At 52.3% G+C, this 14,856-nt stretch overlaps 1 protein-coding gene across 5 annotated transcripts in view; it reads right to left on the bottom strand.

The window, feature by feature from the left end:
• The window catches only part of PTPRN2 (protein tyrosine phosphatase receptor type N2), a 606,878-nt gene that overhangs the window by 535,887 nt on the left and 56,135 nt on the right, over nucleotides 1-14,856 (bottom strand). For 4 of the 5 annotated variants that reach the window (XM_070478762.1, XM_070478639.1, XM_070478844.1 and 1 more), the window contains exon 2: nucleotides 8,130-8,180. The exons of the other annotated variant lie outside the window; for it this stretch is intronic. Coding sequence is in view for 3 of the 4 variants with exons in the window: in XM_070478639.1 (XP_070334740.1) it covers nucleotides 8,130-8,180 (51 nt within the window). In the remaining variant the exon portion in view is untranslated. The remainder of the gene's footprint in view (nucleotides 1-8,129; nucleotides 8,181-14,856) is intronic. 5 annotated transcript variants of the gene reach the window in all.

Below are 14,856 nucleotides of genomic sequence, written 5' to 3'. Positions count from 1 at the left end.
AAGTCCTACGAGCGGAGAAGGAGCAGCCATGAAAATATGTTAAAACTTTAACACCCTCCCTGCTGCAAACCCACAGCCTCAAGAGCGACAAGCAACTGTCTCCATAAGGAACAGCTTCAGGGTGTGAGTGTGGGCAGGGTGGGTACGCAGACGCCCACGCCTGCGATGGCTGCAAGGAGGCAGGCTGACGTCACACAGAGCTGAGAGGGCGAACGTGCCCGTGTCCTCTGCGCTCGGCAGGGGAGAGGACGCACCTGCAGCCTGGACCACGCCACAGTCCTGCACCCAACGCGACGTGTTATAATCACTATGGCAACTGGATGGGCAGGGGCTGGGGTGAGGAAAGGACTCCCAACTCTGAGCAGTGGATGCTTCCTAAAGTGCAGAAACGCAGACATGGGGCTCCTGAGACAGGCATGGCCACAGCCTCAGAAAATCTAGATTTGTTTGAAAAGAGCTAATTAAAACTCCAATCTTGGCTTTGAGAGACAGCTCAGATTATCCAACCACCTAACAGTTGACAATAACAAACTGAAAAAAAATGTCATTTTAAATATTAATGCAGGAAAAAAAAAAACAGGTTGCCATAAGTATCTTAAAAACCAAATTTGTAAGCATTTGAAAGGAAAAGAGAAAAACTGCAAAGCAGGTACCACTTCAATAAACAGCTCAAACAGGGCAGCGTCTTGGCCCTGACAAAGTCTACTGGGCTTAACTAGCTCCACCCAGGCCCCTGACACACCTTCCTAGCATAACAGCTCTCTGCTGTGCATCGGTGACATTCTTACGCAGACACCAAGACCTAGTACTTACACGACCAAAACCAAAACCAGACGGTCGCTGAGCAGAGACTCGTGCCAGAAAGGAAGCCCTGGTGGGCGTGGGGGTGTGTCTCACGCCCTCACCCGCCTACACGGAGCTCCTCACCATGGCCCACTGGACTGGTCATCACCACAGCAAACCCTGACCCAAGGGGAAGATCCACAGCGCCTCGGGACTCCACAGCCTGCATCCACCAAGAAGCATCACATGCTGAGATCACAGGCGGACCCATGGACCCTGGACCTCGTAGGAGACGCTTTCCATAACTGGCACTTCAAGTTAACTTTCCCCACAGAACGCTGTAAACGGCCCTGGTTTGGACACAATGGAAAACATGCAAGTAGGTTTCACCTACTAGACAATTCATTATCGTCTCCTGTCTTTATAATTAAAGACTTTGAACAGTTAATTGGACTAACTGGTAAGTCAATCTAGAAACTGGTACAGAAGGAAGAAATAATATTTCGAGAGCATTTTAAGACACACACGCACCCCAAGCAGGGTGCTCCCCTCAAAGTTGGCATCCAGCTGGGAAATGGCAACGCCGCCTCCCATCTTCCCATTTTGATCCTCCGTGGGGAGGACCCCTGGGTAGGGGACACCCCCAGCAGGTGACAGCTGAGGATGGGTAGGCAGGCAGGCAGTGGGCGCTGGGAAAGGGTGGGCTGCTGGGCTGGGGAGTGTGTCCAGCCAGGGGGCGTGTCCTGGAGGAGGGCGTGTCCTGACAAGAGAGTGTGTCCTGCTGGAGGGCGTGTTCCTGGGGAGGCCTGGGGAGGGGAAGGCCGCAGAGGGACCATCTAACTGCCCCCTGGGACGAGCACTGATGGATAGCCGGGAGCGGCAGAAGCCGCCTGTGTGCCCTGGGAGCAGGGACGCAGCAGGGACCTCGGACAGCACCCCAAATCTCCAAGCACACAGATGCACTCAGCAGGGCCAACGGAGTCCAGCAGTGGTGGCAGCACAGGCTAGGCGAGGCTGGTTGGCAGTTTGCTGGGGAGTCTGGGATCGGGGCACTCACAACCGCCCTGAGCAGCATGGACCCTCAGGAGCTTGCCTCCTTAGACCCCCGACCACACTTTTACGCACAGTATGTGCGTCCTCTCGCTGTTTCCTCAGGACAATCAAACACCCCCGTCCCCTCCAGGACTGGTTACTGTGGTGACAAACACATCCGATCCGACACGAGGGTCACACCAGCTGTGCTGTGAGCTGCCCCATGAGACGCAGAGAAGCGAGTCCTCAACCTCTGACACAGGGACATCTCTAGCCCCCCAGAAACGCCCGCCAGGAGCAGTAAGAGGCGGCCCAGGGGCTCCATGGGAATTCAGGGCCTGGGGCCGCTAAGGGGAGGGGAACACAAGCCTGCCTCCTGCAAGGTGACCCGACAGCCACCCCAGAGGCGGAGACGGAGGAAAGCAGGGCACTTCCAGGGGCAGCTTCCTGGCTCCTGAGCTGAGATGCGAGGGCAGCCAGGAAAGGAGGAGTGAGAAGCCCGGTCTGCCTCCTGGCTCCCCTGCAGGAGCCGAGCCTGAGGGACAGCAGCAAAGGGCCCCTCGAAGCCGGGGCCACCTGTGGGCACGGGGCCGCCTGCGCGAGCGCGTGCGCGTGTCAGCTGCTCAAATGGAGCTGTATCGCTTGTGACTCATCTCCAGTCATTCATGTGAGGTTCAAAATCGCATTTTTTTCCTGTTAACATGCCAAATTAAACTCTGTTTCACACCGTTTAACTCAGTAATTAATCCCCATTCATTTCCCCTGAGTTGTGATTAACTGGGATCGGGAGGGGAAGGAGCCTCCCAGACACACACCTCTGGGCAGCTGTGGCCAGGTCCTGCCCGCAGAGCCGCGGACCCACACCATCCCCGCAGGAAACAGGTGAGGCCGTCCGTGTGCTCCGCGCTAGATCTTTCTCATGGGGAAGCGCCTGGCTGCGTGCCAACATTCCCACAGTGTGCCCCGGGCCAGCTCAGGCTCTCTGCAAACCTGCGGTGGGGGCCGAGCTCTCCCTCTGGGCCCGGGCGGCTGAGGCAGAAGCAGTCGCATCACTACTCAGGGCTCATACCCCACGCCGCCAAGGAGGGGCGTTGTCCACCTGATGCTCTCCTTGGCCAGGACACAGCCTCTTCCCAGAGCCCCTCCTCTGCAGAAAGAGCAGGACACCATCGAGGACCCAGGACACAGCGAAGTGAGATGAGACTGAAAGGCCGAGGACACGGCAGGAGAACATGCTTCCTTAGAGGAATCGCTTCTCTGACGCAGACAGATGGACTCGTGGGACGGTTGGAAACTCCCCCAGGTTACAAATGCCACACCTCCATCTGGGCAAACTGCAGACAGATGCACACAACTTCTCTCCCATGATTCAGGAACTTTTCAAGGAAAACCCCTCTCAGAGGACGAGAGCAGCATGGACCAGAGACAGCAACCGGGCTGCCCCAAACTGACAGACGTCCGAATAGTCAGACCCTGCACTTCCTCCTGGTCCTTGGGGGCACGTGACTGGTCTCATCTGCCGTCTCCCCCACAGTAAGCTCAGTCAGTGCTTTGTGGGGTGGTGGGCGGAGGAGGGGGCTGGCCCCCAGTCATGGTCTCCCAGCACAGGGGTCTCCTCAGATGCACCCCAGCATCTCACAAAGGATGCTGCCGGAGCTGGACCCACCTGAGCAGAGCATGAGGATGGCCCACTGCTGAGGGTCAGACCCACAGGCTGGCCCCTACATCCTGCTGACAGAACAGTCCTTGAAAGGCCACATCCTCAACATTCCTAACCAAGCCTTGCAGCACCATGAACTTGAGATGTATCCAGGCAAGTTATCATCAAACTCTACCTCCTTGGAGTCCAGAAGCCCAGTCAGGGTATTATCACCAAGTGAAGAACCTGTAAGCCAACCATTTCTCAGCACTGCTTTTATTACCTCAACAGTGGAAACCAAAACAGGAGCGTGACCTTCCTGAAAGAAGGCGGGAATGGTTCTCACAAAGCAGATTTTGTGAAGCCATTCCATGGGAACCCCATCAAGCTTCAAAGTCAGTCTTCAGAGCTGGTGGGTGGGGAACACCAGGCAACCCCTCCGCACGCTGCTCTGCCCAGAGCCGGCAGCCGCCAGGGCCGAGTCCCGAGCCTCCGCCCGCAGCCTGGGGTGTCTGGACCACACAGCCTCGCCAGGCTCCCAGGTGGCCCATGATTCAGACCACATCGATTTTGTTGCTCCAACCTAATCTGTTTTTCAGACTGTCTGTACTTTTTCATAGTCTCCAAGTTGTCAAATTAAAGCTCCTTACTATTCTGGTTTTCCAGTGCAATAGAACAGAATAGCCCCGTTCATCAAACTTGCCGAGACATGCTGGGTGCACAGCAGGTCACAGCAGCAGCTGACAAACTCCACCTGTAGTCACCGAACATTAACATGGAAAAAAGTGTTCTGAGAGCTTCCAACAAAGTTACTGATTTAGTCTGCTGCTTTTGAGAAAGCTTCAGCAGGAAACGAAGAAAGCGGGGATAGAGGGAGGAAGAATGGTCCTTCACAGACCTGGGGGTCTGTGCCCTGAGGACCAGGGGCCGAGCATCCGAGACCTTGTAAAGGCTGACTCGAGAAGAAGGCGGGTGGCCTGAGAGCTGACCCAGGCTCCCCCCGGCTTGGAGGCCCTGCCAGCCGGGCCCATGAACGGCTGCCATGAGATGGACGCTGTTCCGTGAGCCGGGCGGCTGTCCAGGAGGTGCCTCCCAGTCCCGGCCTCTGCTGCTCCTCTCCTGGGCCCTGCAGCTCATAACCGGAGTTGGGGGGCTTTTCCCTGCCCAGGTTCTTGTCTCGTTACCACCCCAGTGCCAGCCCCAACTGAAGACAATCTGTCCTCCTGCCCGCCCACCTCACACACCCAGCACATTTCTGCCGAGAAGATCCTCCCTGCGGCCAGAACAGGATCCGTGGCTCCCCCAGGCCTGTCCTGACTGGGAGCTGGGGGCTGGGCCTCTCAGAATCAGCTCAGCAGATGCTACAACGTCTTTATTAGATGAGTCTTGTTATAAAAGTAACACAGGACTGCTTTAATAAACGAAGGGATGCCAAGGGACTCCAATGTCCGTTGACGCCCCCCACACACACCCCCAGCCAGGCTGAGCCCCGCAGCCTCGCCTGGGCCAGAGAGCCAGGCCAGCACCTTCCATCCCGGCCTGCTGCTGTCCCCTCACTCGGCCAGGCCTCAGCGGGCCCTCAGCTGGACCAGAGGGATATCAAACACCGGCTGTCTCCATAAGTCAAGGCCTGCGTTTACACTTGAATTGCGTTCCATTTCCACATAACTCAGAGCTATTCTGTTACATAACTACATATCGTTAGTGTCCTTCACGCCAGGGAGGCAAGTGGAGGTTCGGGGGAAGGAAAGTGACAGCTGCAGGCCTGCTCCCCGTCGGGGACAGAGGGGAGCCACAGAGCTGCAGCTTTCATGCTGCCGGTCCACCCGAGCCTCCAATCAAATTAACACACACACCTGTTTCTTTTAGAATCCAACTTCACCAAGTCAGGGCAGATGACACGTTTTTTTAAAGAAATTATTTTTTCAAAAGCTGCCTACAGATAAAAACTTCACGAGGTATAAGCACAAGGAGCCACGCTGGGGCCCAGCGACAGGCCCGCCCACGCAGCTGTGGTGAGGAGGCGCTCAGGTCGGCCAGTGCATGATGGCCCGACCCGGGAGACCTCTAGTCACACAGCTGCCGCAGCACTTCCTCCAACCCAGGTCACCGCTCGCCACAATCTGCACAGTTCAGTTCAGTCACTCAGTCATGTCCGACTCTCACCAACCCCATGAATCGGAACACACCAGGCCTCCCTGTCCATCACCAACTCCCAGAGTTTACTCAAACTCATGTCCATCGAGTCAGTGATGCCATCCAGCCATCTCACCCTCTGTCATCCCCTTCTCGTCCTGCCTTCAATCTTTCCCAGCCTCAGGGTCTTTTCAAATGAGTCAGCTCTTCGCATCAGGTGGCCGAAGTACTGGAGTTTCAGCTTCAGCATCAGTCCCTCCAATGAACATCCAGGACTGATCTCCTTTAGGATGGACTGGTTGGATCTCCTTGCAGTCCAAGGGACTCTCAAGAGTCTTCTCCAACATCACAGTTCAAAAGCATCAATTCTTCGGCGCTCTTCTTCCCAGTCCAACTCTCACATTCATACATGACTACTGAAAAAACCATAGCCTTAACTAGACAGACTTTGTTGGCAAAGTAATGCCTCTGCTTTTTAATATGCTATCTAGGTTGGTCATAACTTTCCTTCCAAGGAGTAAGAGCCTTTTAATTTCATGGCTGCAGTCACCATCTGCAGTGATTTTGGAGACCCCCCCCCGAAAAAAAAGTCTGACAGTTTCCACTGCCGCCCCATCTATTTCCCATGAGGTGATGGGACCAGAGGCCATGATCTTAGTTTTCTGAATGTTAAGCTTTAAGCCAACTTTTTCACTCTCCTCTTTCACTTTCACCAAGAAGCTCTTCAGTTCTTCTTCACTTTCTGCCATAAGGGTGGTGTCATCTGCATATCTGAGGTTATTGATATTTCTCCTGGCAATCTTGATTCCAGCTTGTGCTTCTTCCAGCCCAGCGTTTCTCATGATGTACTCTGCATATAAATGAAATAAGCAGGGTGACAGCATACAGCGTTGACGTACCCCTTTTCCTATTTGGAACCACTCTGTTGTTCCATGTCCAGTTCTAACTGTTTCTTCCTGACCTGTATGTGGGTTTCTCAAGAGGCAGGTCAGGTGGTCTGGTATTCCCATCTCTTTAAGAATTTTCCACAGTTTATTGTGATCCTCACAGTCAAAGGCTTTGGCATAGTCAATAAAGCAGAAATAGATGTTTTTTTGGAACTCTCTTGTTTTGATGATGACTGTGATAGAAGCAAGGTCTGATGATGTAAAGATTGCATAGGAACCTGGAATGTTAGGTCCATGAATCAAGGCAAATTAGAAGTGGTCAAACAGGAGATGGCAAGAGTGAACGTCGACATTCTAGAATCAGCAAACTAAAATGGACTGGAATGGGTGAATTTAACTCAGATGACCATTATATCTACTACTGTGGGCAGGAATCCCTTAGAAGAAACGGAGTAGCCATCATGGTCAACAAAAGAGTCTGAAATGCAGTACTTGGATGCAATCTCAAAAATGACAGAATGATCTCTGTTCGTTTCCAAGGCAAACCATTCAATATCACAGTAATCCAAGCCTACGCCCCAACCAATAACGCTGAAGAAGCTGAAGTTGAATGGTTCTATGAAGACCTACAAGACCTTTTAGAACTAACACCCAAAAAAGATGTCCTTTTCATTATAGGGGACTGGAAGGCAAAAGTAGGAAGTCAAGAAGCACCTGGAGTAACAGGCAAATGTGGCCTTGGAGTACAGAATGAAGCAGGGCAGAGGCTAATAGAGTTTTGCCAAGAGAACGCACTGGTCATAGCAAACACCCTCTTCCAACAACACAAGAGAAGACTCTGCACATGGACATCACCAGATGGTCAACACTGAAATCAGACTGATTATACTGTTTGCAGCCAAAGACGGAGAAGCTCTATACAGTCAGCAAAAACAAGACCAGGAGCTGACTGTGGCTCAGATCATTTGCTCCTTATTGCCAAATTCAGACTTAAATTGAAGAAATTAGGGAAAACCACTAGATCATTCAGGTATGACCTAAAACTGCACAGAGTCACCCCCAAAAAGAACAAACACAAAACAGAGCCATCCAGCATGTTGGCATGGTCCCCAGGACACGTTCGCCACGGGGACGCACACAGAGCTGTCCCAGCCCTACATCCACAGGCTCTGAGCAGGACTTTCTCACCAGGACGCTGGCCTAGCCACCCCTAGATCTAGGCCTGCAGGCCCTCAACAGCATGCTCGGGTGCCCAGCAGAGACAAGCCAGCTCGGAGGCAGCAGAGCAGAGGCTGGACTGGACCAAAGGGTCCTGGGGGCACGTCCCACTTGTGGGCTCCGCCCGCAGGCCCCTGGTGGCAGAGAGCTGGGTGGGGCCAGGACGTCTGCGCCAGGTGGGGAGGACACGGCGGGAGGCAGGCAGGGTAGAGCCCACCCTGCAAACACTCACGGTGGGGGAGAGGCGACTCCGCCTCACACCAGGCCTGGGGCCCCGCGTGCAGAGGGCTTGGCGGGTGCTCTGGCCTAACCCCCGTCAGTGCCTGAGGTGCTGAGGCCAATGCACGCACTCAGAAGACTCAAACATGAGCCCACCCGGGACCCCGCTCCACATAGTAGAGCCAGCCCTGGGGTCACCGTGGGCTGGCACTTACCGTTCACACAGGTTTCAGCAGGTCTGCAGAGGCCATCCTCAAACAAGCAGCCTGGGAGGAAAAACAGAGGAGAAAGAGTCAGAGCCTCAGTGTGCCGTGGGCCGCGGCCCTGCTGGCCCCGGAGTCCAGGGGCCGCACGACGCTGGGGGCCTGCTTCGGTGAGAGGATGCTGGGCATTCGGAAGCCCGGCCACTCACCCCTGGCTTGAGTCGGGGGGAGGGAATGAAGCAGGGCTGGCTCTCCCCAGGAGGACAACCAGTCATCCCGTCCCTCCGTCACTGGGAGGGGCCATCCCCCTCCTGCTGGGAGGCAGTGGTGAGCCCGTCGGGGGCACCTCCATGGCAAGCTCCCCACAGGGCCAGGCCCATGCTGCTCTGCATGCAACATCACTCAGGTGGCACCTCTGGGTCCTCTGTCAAACCCCCGTGCCTAACGCCCATGGCACGCACCGAGGCGTCGCCAGGGCAGACGGACACCGGAGGCGGACAGAGGGAGGCCCGCGTGCTCCGTGAAGAGACCAGACAGGAGGCGAGGAAAGCGCTTACCCACAAGCGGTGCAGGGGAAGGGCACGGAGGCGTCGTCCTGCCCTGCATCCAGGGACACCTAAAATGCACCCTTGGTGCCTGCTGTGGCCAGTCAGGAGGATGTGAACAACGGGAACAACACTCAAAGCGATCCTTAGGGTGCCCCAGGTGTAGTCACACCTGCTCCAGCAGGAGCCAACAAAAGCCAGATGGTTCCTGGGTATACACATTCCTTCAGAAGCACAAAGCCTGTACTCCTGTGTCTCCAGCTGACAAACTCCTATTCAGCCACTAAGACCCAAGTCCACAGTCACCCAGGGAGACACCCTTGACTAGGCCGGTCAGTTGTTTCAGTCCGGGTGTCCACTGCAGGACTCTCCACATTGTGCTGTGATGTCAACCCAAGGGGCAAAACGTCTCTGAACATGAGACTCAAGGTGAGGAACCGCAGAGATGTATCTTCTTATCCTCACCGTTTCCGGAGCGGCTACCCCTGTGTCTGGCGAAGAGCAGATGCTCAAGAGTTAACGGAACGGTGACTGAGGAGGACAAGTAGAAGGAAGCTACTAGCTACAGGGAAATCCACCCCCGGGAGCCCTGTAAAGTCTGCGGTCATTAATTTCCTCACAAGGGAATCGCTCTGAAATCCCACAGCTGGAGAACTCATTCCCCCGGCAGATGTGGACTGAGGAAGGCCCCGATCTGCAGAGGAGGCAAAGCATGGTCCCAGGACCAAGGGCGCGAGCCTCAGAGAGGGCAGAACTGCCCACACTCACAAGAATAAGGGAGTCCCACCGCCCTGCGACAGCTTTACACGTCCGCTCTTACAGCCCCTCTGCCGCAGAGGTCGTCTCGGAGGGAGGCCCTGGGCACAGACCCACAGTGAGCCGGATGCTGCCCGGGGCCCCAGCTCCAAGCAGAGCTCCATCCTCCTGAAATACCAAACCTCGTGAGAAACAGCATTTCCTTGTCAGTCCAGTCTCAGCACACGCCTTCACCGCCTCCCTCATCCGTGCACAGACCCCCGCGCCCAGTCCCCTCTTCTAAGAGTTCTGCTCCCTGCTCGCTCCGCTCTCCCTGCAGAGCCCAGCCAAGCGGAGGAGAGGATACCCTGGGAGGAAGCCAGTGAACACCTCCACCTGCCCAGAGGCAGCAGGCACGGGGAAGCCTAGGAGACTGACTCTGCTCTGCTTTCCCCCAAAGTAGTGACCCTGAGGAGGTCCCTCGGCTCCTCTGGTCTTGACACTGTGAGCAGTGAAATCAGGCCAGGGTAGCTGACCTGCACCCCACGTCCAAGGACACCGGAGGAGCCCCAAAGAGACCGCAGGAGGGGCACAATCACATTAAAAGTCAAATCTCATTCCCGCCGGGTGGGCGACCCACAAACTGAAGACCAAGTAATATCAAAGAAGTTCTCACACTGTTGCAAAGGGTCTGCACGCCACATCAGACTTCTCAAGCTGCAGATCCAGCCAAGGGACTGGGAAGACCCAGGGAATCTGACTTGGAAGAATAGTGGCATTTGATTACAGAACTTCCACAGAACTGGGGGAACAGAGACTCTTGGAGGGAACAAACAAAACCAAATGCACACCAGGACCCAGGGGAAAGAGCAGTGACCGCACAAGAGGCTGATCCAGGCCTGCCTGTGAGTGTGCGAGGGTCTCCTGCAGAGGCGCAGGTCGGCAGTGGCCTGCCACAGGTCAGGGGCACTGGCGGCATCCGTCCTGGGAGGCGCGTGCTGGCGTAAGTCCTTTAGGAGGTTGCTATTGAGCCCTACCACAGAGCTGTGGACTCCAGGACTGGGTTGCCTCAAGCCAAACAACTAACAGGGATAGCCCCACCAATCAGCAGACACGTGGAATAAAGATTTACGGAGCATGGCCCTGCCAATCAGAATAAGATGGAGTTTTCCCCACAGCCAGTCCCTCCCATCAGGAAACTTGCATAAGCCATTAATCCTCATCCATCAGAGGGCAGACAGAAGAAGCAAGAACTACAATCCCACAGCCTCCAGAATGAAAACCACAATCAGAAAGCTAACCAGAATGATCACATGGACACAGCTTTGTAACTCAATGAGGTTGTGAGCCACGCTGTGCAGGGACACCCAAGACACACGGGCCATGGCAGAGAGTTTCCGATAAAACGTGGTCCACTGGAGGAGGGGATGCAAACCACCCCAGTATTCCTGCCTCAAGAACCCCAGGAACAGTATGAAGAGGCAGAAAGACAGGACAACAGAGGTGAGCCCCTCAGGTCAGTTGGTGTGCAATAGGCTGGTAGGGAGAGCAGAGAAATACCTCTAGAAAGAATGAAGAGGCTGGCCCAAAGCAGAAACAATGCTCAGTTGTCTGGTGGTTAAAGTCCAATGCTATAAAGAACAATATTGCACAGGAACCTGGAATGTTAGGATCATGAACCAAGATAAACTGGACATGGTCCAGCAGGAGATGACAAGAGTGAATATCAGTATCTTAGGAATCAGTGAACTAAAATCGATGGGAATGAGCGATTTTAATTCAGATGACCATTATATCTACTACTGTGGGCAAGAATCCCTTGGAGTAGTCCTCATAGGCAACAAGAGAGTCCAAAATGCAGCATTTGGGCGGAATCTCAAAAACAACAGAATGATCTCTGTTCATTTCCAAGGCAAACCATTCAGCATCACAGTGATCCAAGTCTATGCCCCAATCACTGATGTCAAAGAAGCTGAGGCTGACCGGTTTTATGAAGACCTACAACACTTTCTAGAACTAACAAAAAAGAGGTCCTTTTCATCACAGGGGACTGGAAGGCAAAAGCAGGAAGTCAGAGAGAGCTGGAGTAACAGGCAAGCCCTGGTGGCTCAGACAGTCAAGAGTCCGCCTGCAGTGCGGGAGACCCGGGCTCAATCCCCGGGTTGGGAAGATCCCCTGGAGAAGGAAATAGCGACCCAACCAGTATTCTTGCCTGGAGAATCCCATGGATGGAGGAGCCTGGCAGGCTGCAGTCCCTGGGATTGCAAAGAGTCGGACACGACTGAGAGACTTCACTTTGGCCTTGGAGTACAGAATGCAGCAGGGCAAAGGCTAACAGTTTTGCCAAGAACACACTGGTCATGGCACACACCCTTTTCCAACAACACAAGAGACTGCACATGGACATCACAAGATGGTCAATACCAAAATCAGACTGATTATATTCTTTGCAGCCGAAGATGGAGAAGCTCTATATAGTCAGCAAAAACAAGACCAGGAGCTGACTGTGGCTCAGATCATCAGCTCCTTATTGCAAAATTCAGACTACAATTGAAGAAAGTAGGGAAAACCACTAGGCCATTCAGGAATGACCTAAATCAAATCCCTTACCATTATACAGTGAAAATGAGAAATAGATTTAAGGGATTATATCTGGTAGACAAGGTGCCTGAAGAACTATGAGCAGAGATTTGTAACACTACATATTCAGTTCAGTTCAGTTCAGTTGCTCAGTCGTGTCTCACTCTTTGCGACCCCACGAACTGCAGCATGCCAGGCCTCCCTGTCCATCTCCCAACTACTGGAGTTTACTCAAACTCATGTCCATCGAGTTGGTGATGCCATCCAGCCATCTCATCCTCTGTCCCCTTCTCCTCCTGCCCCCCAATCCCTCCCAGCATCGGGTTCTTTTCCAATGAGTCAGCTCTTCACATCAGGTGGTCAAAGTATTGAAGTTTCACCTTCAGCATCAGTCCTTCCAATGAACACCCAGGATTGATCTCCTTTAGGATGGACTGGTTGGATCTCCTTGCAGTCCAAGGGACTCTCAAGCGTCTTCTCCAACACCACAGTTCAAAAGCATCAATTCTTCTGTGCTCAGCTTTCTTTAAAGTCCAACTCTCACATCCACACATGACCACTGGAGAAACCATAGCCTGACTAGACAGACCTTTATTGGCAAAGTAATGTCTCTGCTTTTTAATATGCTGTCTAGGTTGGTCATAACTTTCCTTCCAAGGAGTGAGCGTCTTTTAATTTCATGGCTGTAATCACCATCTGCAGTGATTTTTGGAAAGGCAGTGACCAAAACCATCCCAAAAGGAAAAAAAATGCAAGAAGGCAAAGTGGTTGTCTGAGGAGGCCTTACACATAGCTGAGAAAAGAAAAGTGAAAGGCAAAGGAGAAAAGGAAAGATACACTCAACTGAATGCAGAGTTCCAGAGAATATCAAGGAGAGATAAGAAAGTCTTCTTAAGTGAACAATGCAAAGAAATAGAAAATAATAGAATGGAAAAGACTAGAGATCTCTTCAAGAAAAGATACCAAGGGAACATTTCATGCAAAGATGGGCACAATAAAGGACAGAAATGGTATGAACCTAACAGAAGTAGAAAATATTTAGAAGAGGTGGCAAGAATACACAGAAAAACTATACAAAAAAGATCTTCATGACCCAGATAATCACGATGGTGTGATCACTCACCTAGAGCCGGACATCCTGGAATGTGAAGTCAAGTGGGCCTTAGGAAGCATCACTACAAACAAAGCTAGTCGAAGTGATGGAATTCTACTGAGCTATTCCAAATCCTAAAGGATGATGCTGTGAAAGTACTGCACTCAATACGCCAGCAAATTTGGAAACCTCAGCAGTAGCCACAGGAATGGAAAAGGTCATTTTAATCCCCAAGAAACAATGCCAAAGAATGTTTAAACTACCGCACAATTGCACGCCTCTCACACACTAGCAAAGTAATGCTCAAAATTCTCCAAGCGAGGCTTCAACAGTATGTAAACCAAGAACTTCCAGATGTTCAAGCTGGATTTAGAAAAGGCAGAGGAACCAGAGATCAAATTGCCAACATCCATTGGATCATAGAAAAATCAAGGGAATTTCAAAAAAGCATCTACTTCTGCTTCATTGACTATGCTAAATCCTTTGACTGTGTGGATCACGACAAACTGAAAATTTTTTTAAGAGTTGGGAATACCAGACCACCTGACCTGCCTCCTGAGAAATCTATATGTAGGTCAAGAAGCATCAGTTAGAATCAGACATGGAACGAGAGACTGGTTCACACTGGCCAAGGGGCATGACGAGGCTGTGGGCTTCCCCGGTGGCTCAGCAGTAAAGAGTCTGCCCACAGCGCAGAAGCTGCAGGAGACATGGGCTTGACCCCTGGGTCGGGAAGATCCCCTGGAGGAGAGCACAGCAACCCACTCAGTGTTCTTGCCTGGAGAATTCCAGGGACAGAGGAGCCTGGCGGGCTACACGCAGACGGTCACAGAGGTGGACACGACTAAAGCAACTTAGCACAGCAAGACAAGGCTGTATATTGTCAACCTGCTTACTTAACTCACATGCAGAGTACATCATGCAAAATGCTGGGCTGGATGAACCACAAGCTGGAATCAAGATTGCTGAGAGAAATATCAACAACCTCAGATATGCAGATGATACCACACTAACGGCACAAAGTGAAGAGGAATTAAAGAGCCTCTTGAAGATGGTGAAAAAGGAGAGTGAGAAAGCTAGCTTAAAACTCAACATTCAAAAAACTAAGATCATGGCATCCAGTCCCATCATTTCATGGCAAATAGATTGGGAAACAATGGAAACAGTGACAGATTTTCTTTTCTTGGGCTCCAAAATCACTGCGGATGGTGACTGCAGCCATGAAATTAAAAGACGCTTGCTCCTTGGAAGGAAAGCTATGACAAACATACACAGTGTGTTAAAAAGCAGAGATGTTATTTTGCCAACAAATGTCCATAGAGTCAAAGCTATGGTTTTTCCAGTAGTCACGTATGGATATGAGAGCTGGACCATAAAGAAGGTTGAGTGCTGAAGAACTGATGCTTTTGATTTGTGGTATTGGAGAAGACTCTTGAGAGTCCCTTGAACTGCAAGGAGATCCAACCAGTCCATCCTAAAAGAAATCAACCTTGAATATTCATTGGAAGGACTGATGTTGAAGCTGAAACTCCAGTACTTTGGCCACCTGATGCGAAGTGCTGACTCCTTGGAAAAGACCCTGATGCTGGGAAAGATTGAGGGCAGGGCGAAAAGGGGAAAACAGAAGATAAGATGGTTGGATGGCATCACTGAATCAATGGGCATGAGTTTGAGCAAAATCTGGGAGATAGTGAAGGACAGGGAAGCCTGGTGAGCTGCAGTCCATGGGTCACAAAGAGTCGGACATGACTTAGTGTCTGAACAACAGCAAAGGCTTGCTCAATCA

This window comes from Odocoileus virginianus, chromosome 1 (assembly GCF_023699985.2).
Source record: "Odocoileus virginianus isolate 20LAN1187 ecotype Illinois chromosome 1, Ovbor_1.2, whole genome shotgun sequence".
Classification (NCBI taxonomy): Eukaryota; Metazoa; Chordata; class Mammalia; order Artiodactyla; family Cervidae; genus Odocoileus; species Odocoileus virginianus.
This window is presented reverse-complemented; position numbering and strand designations above follow the sequence as displayed.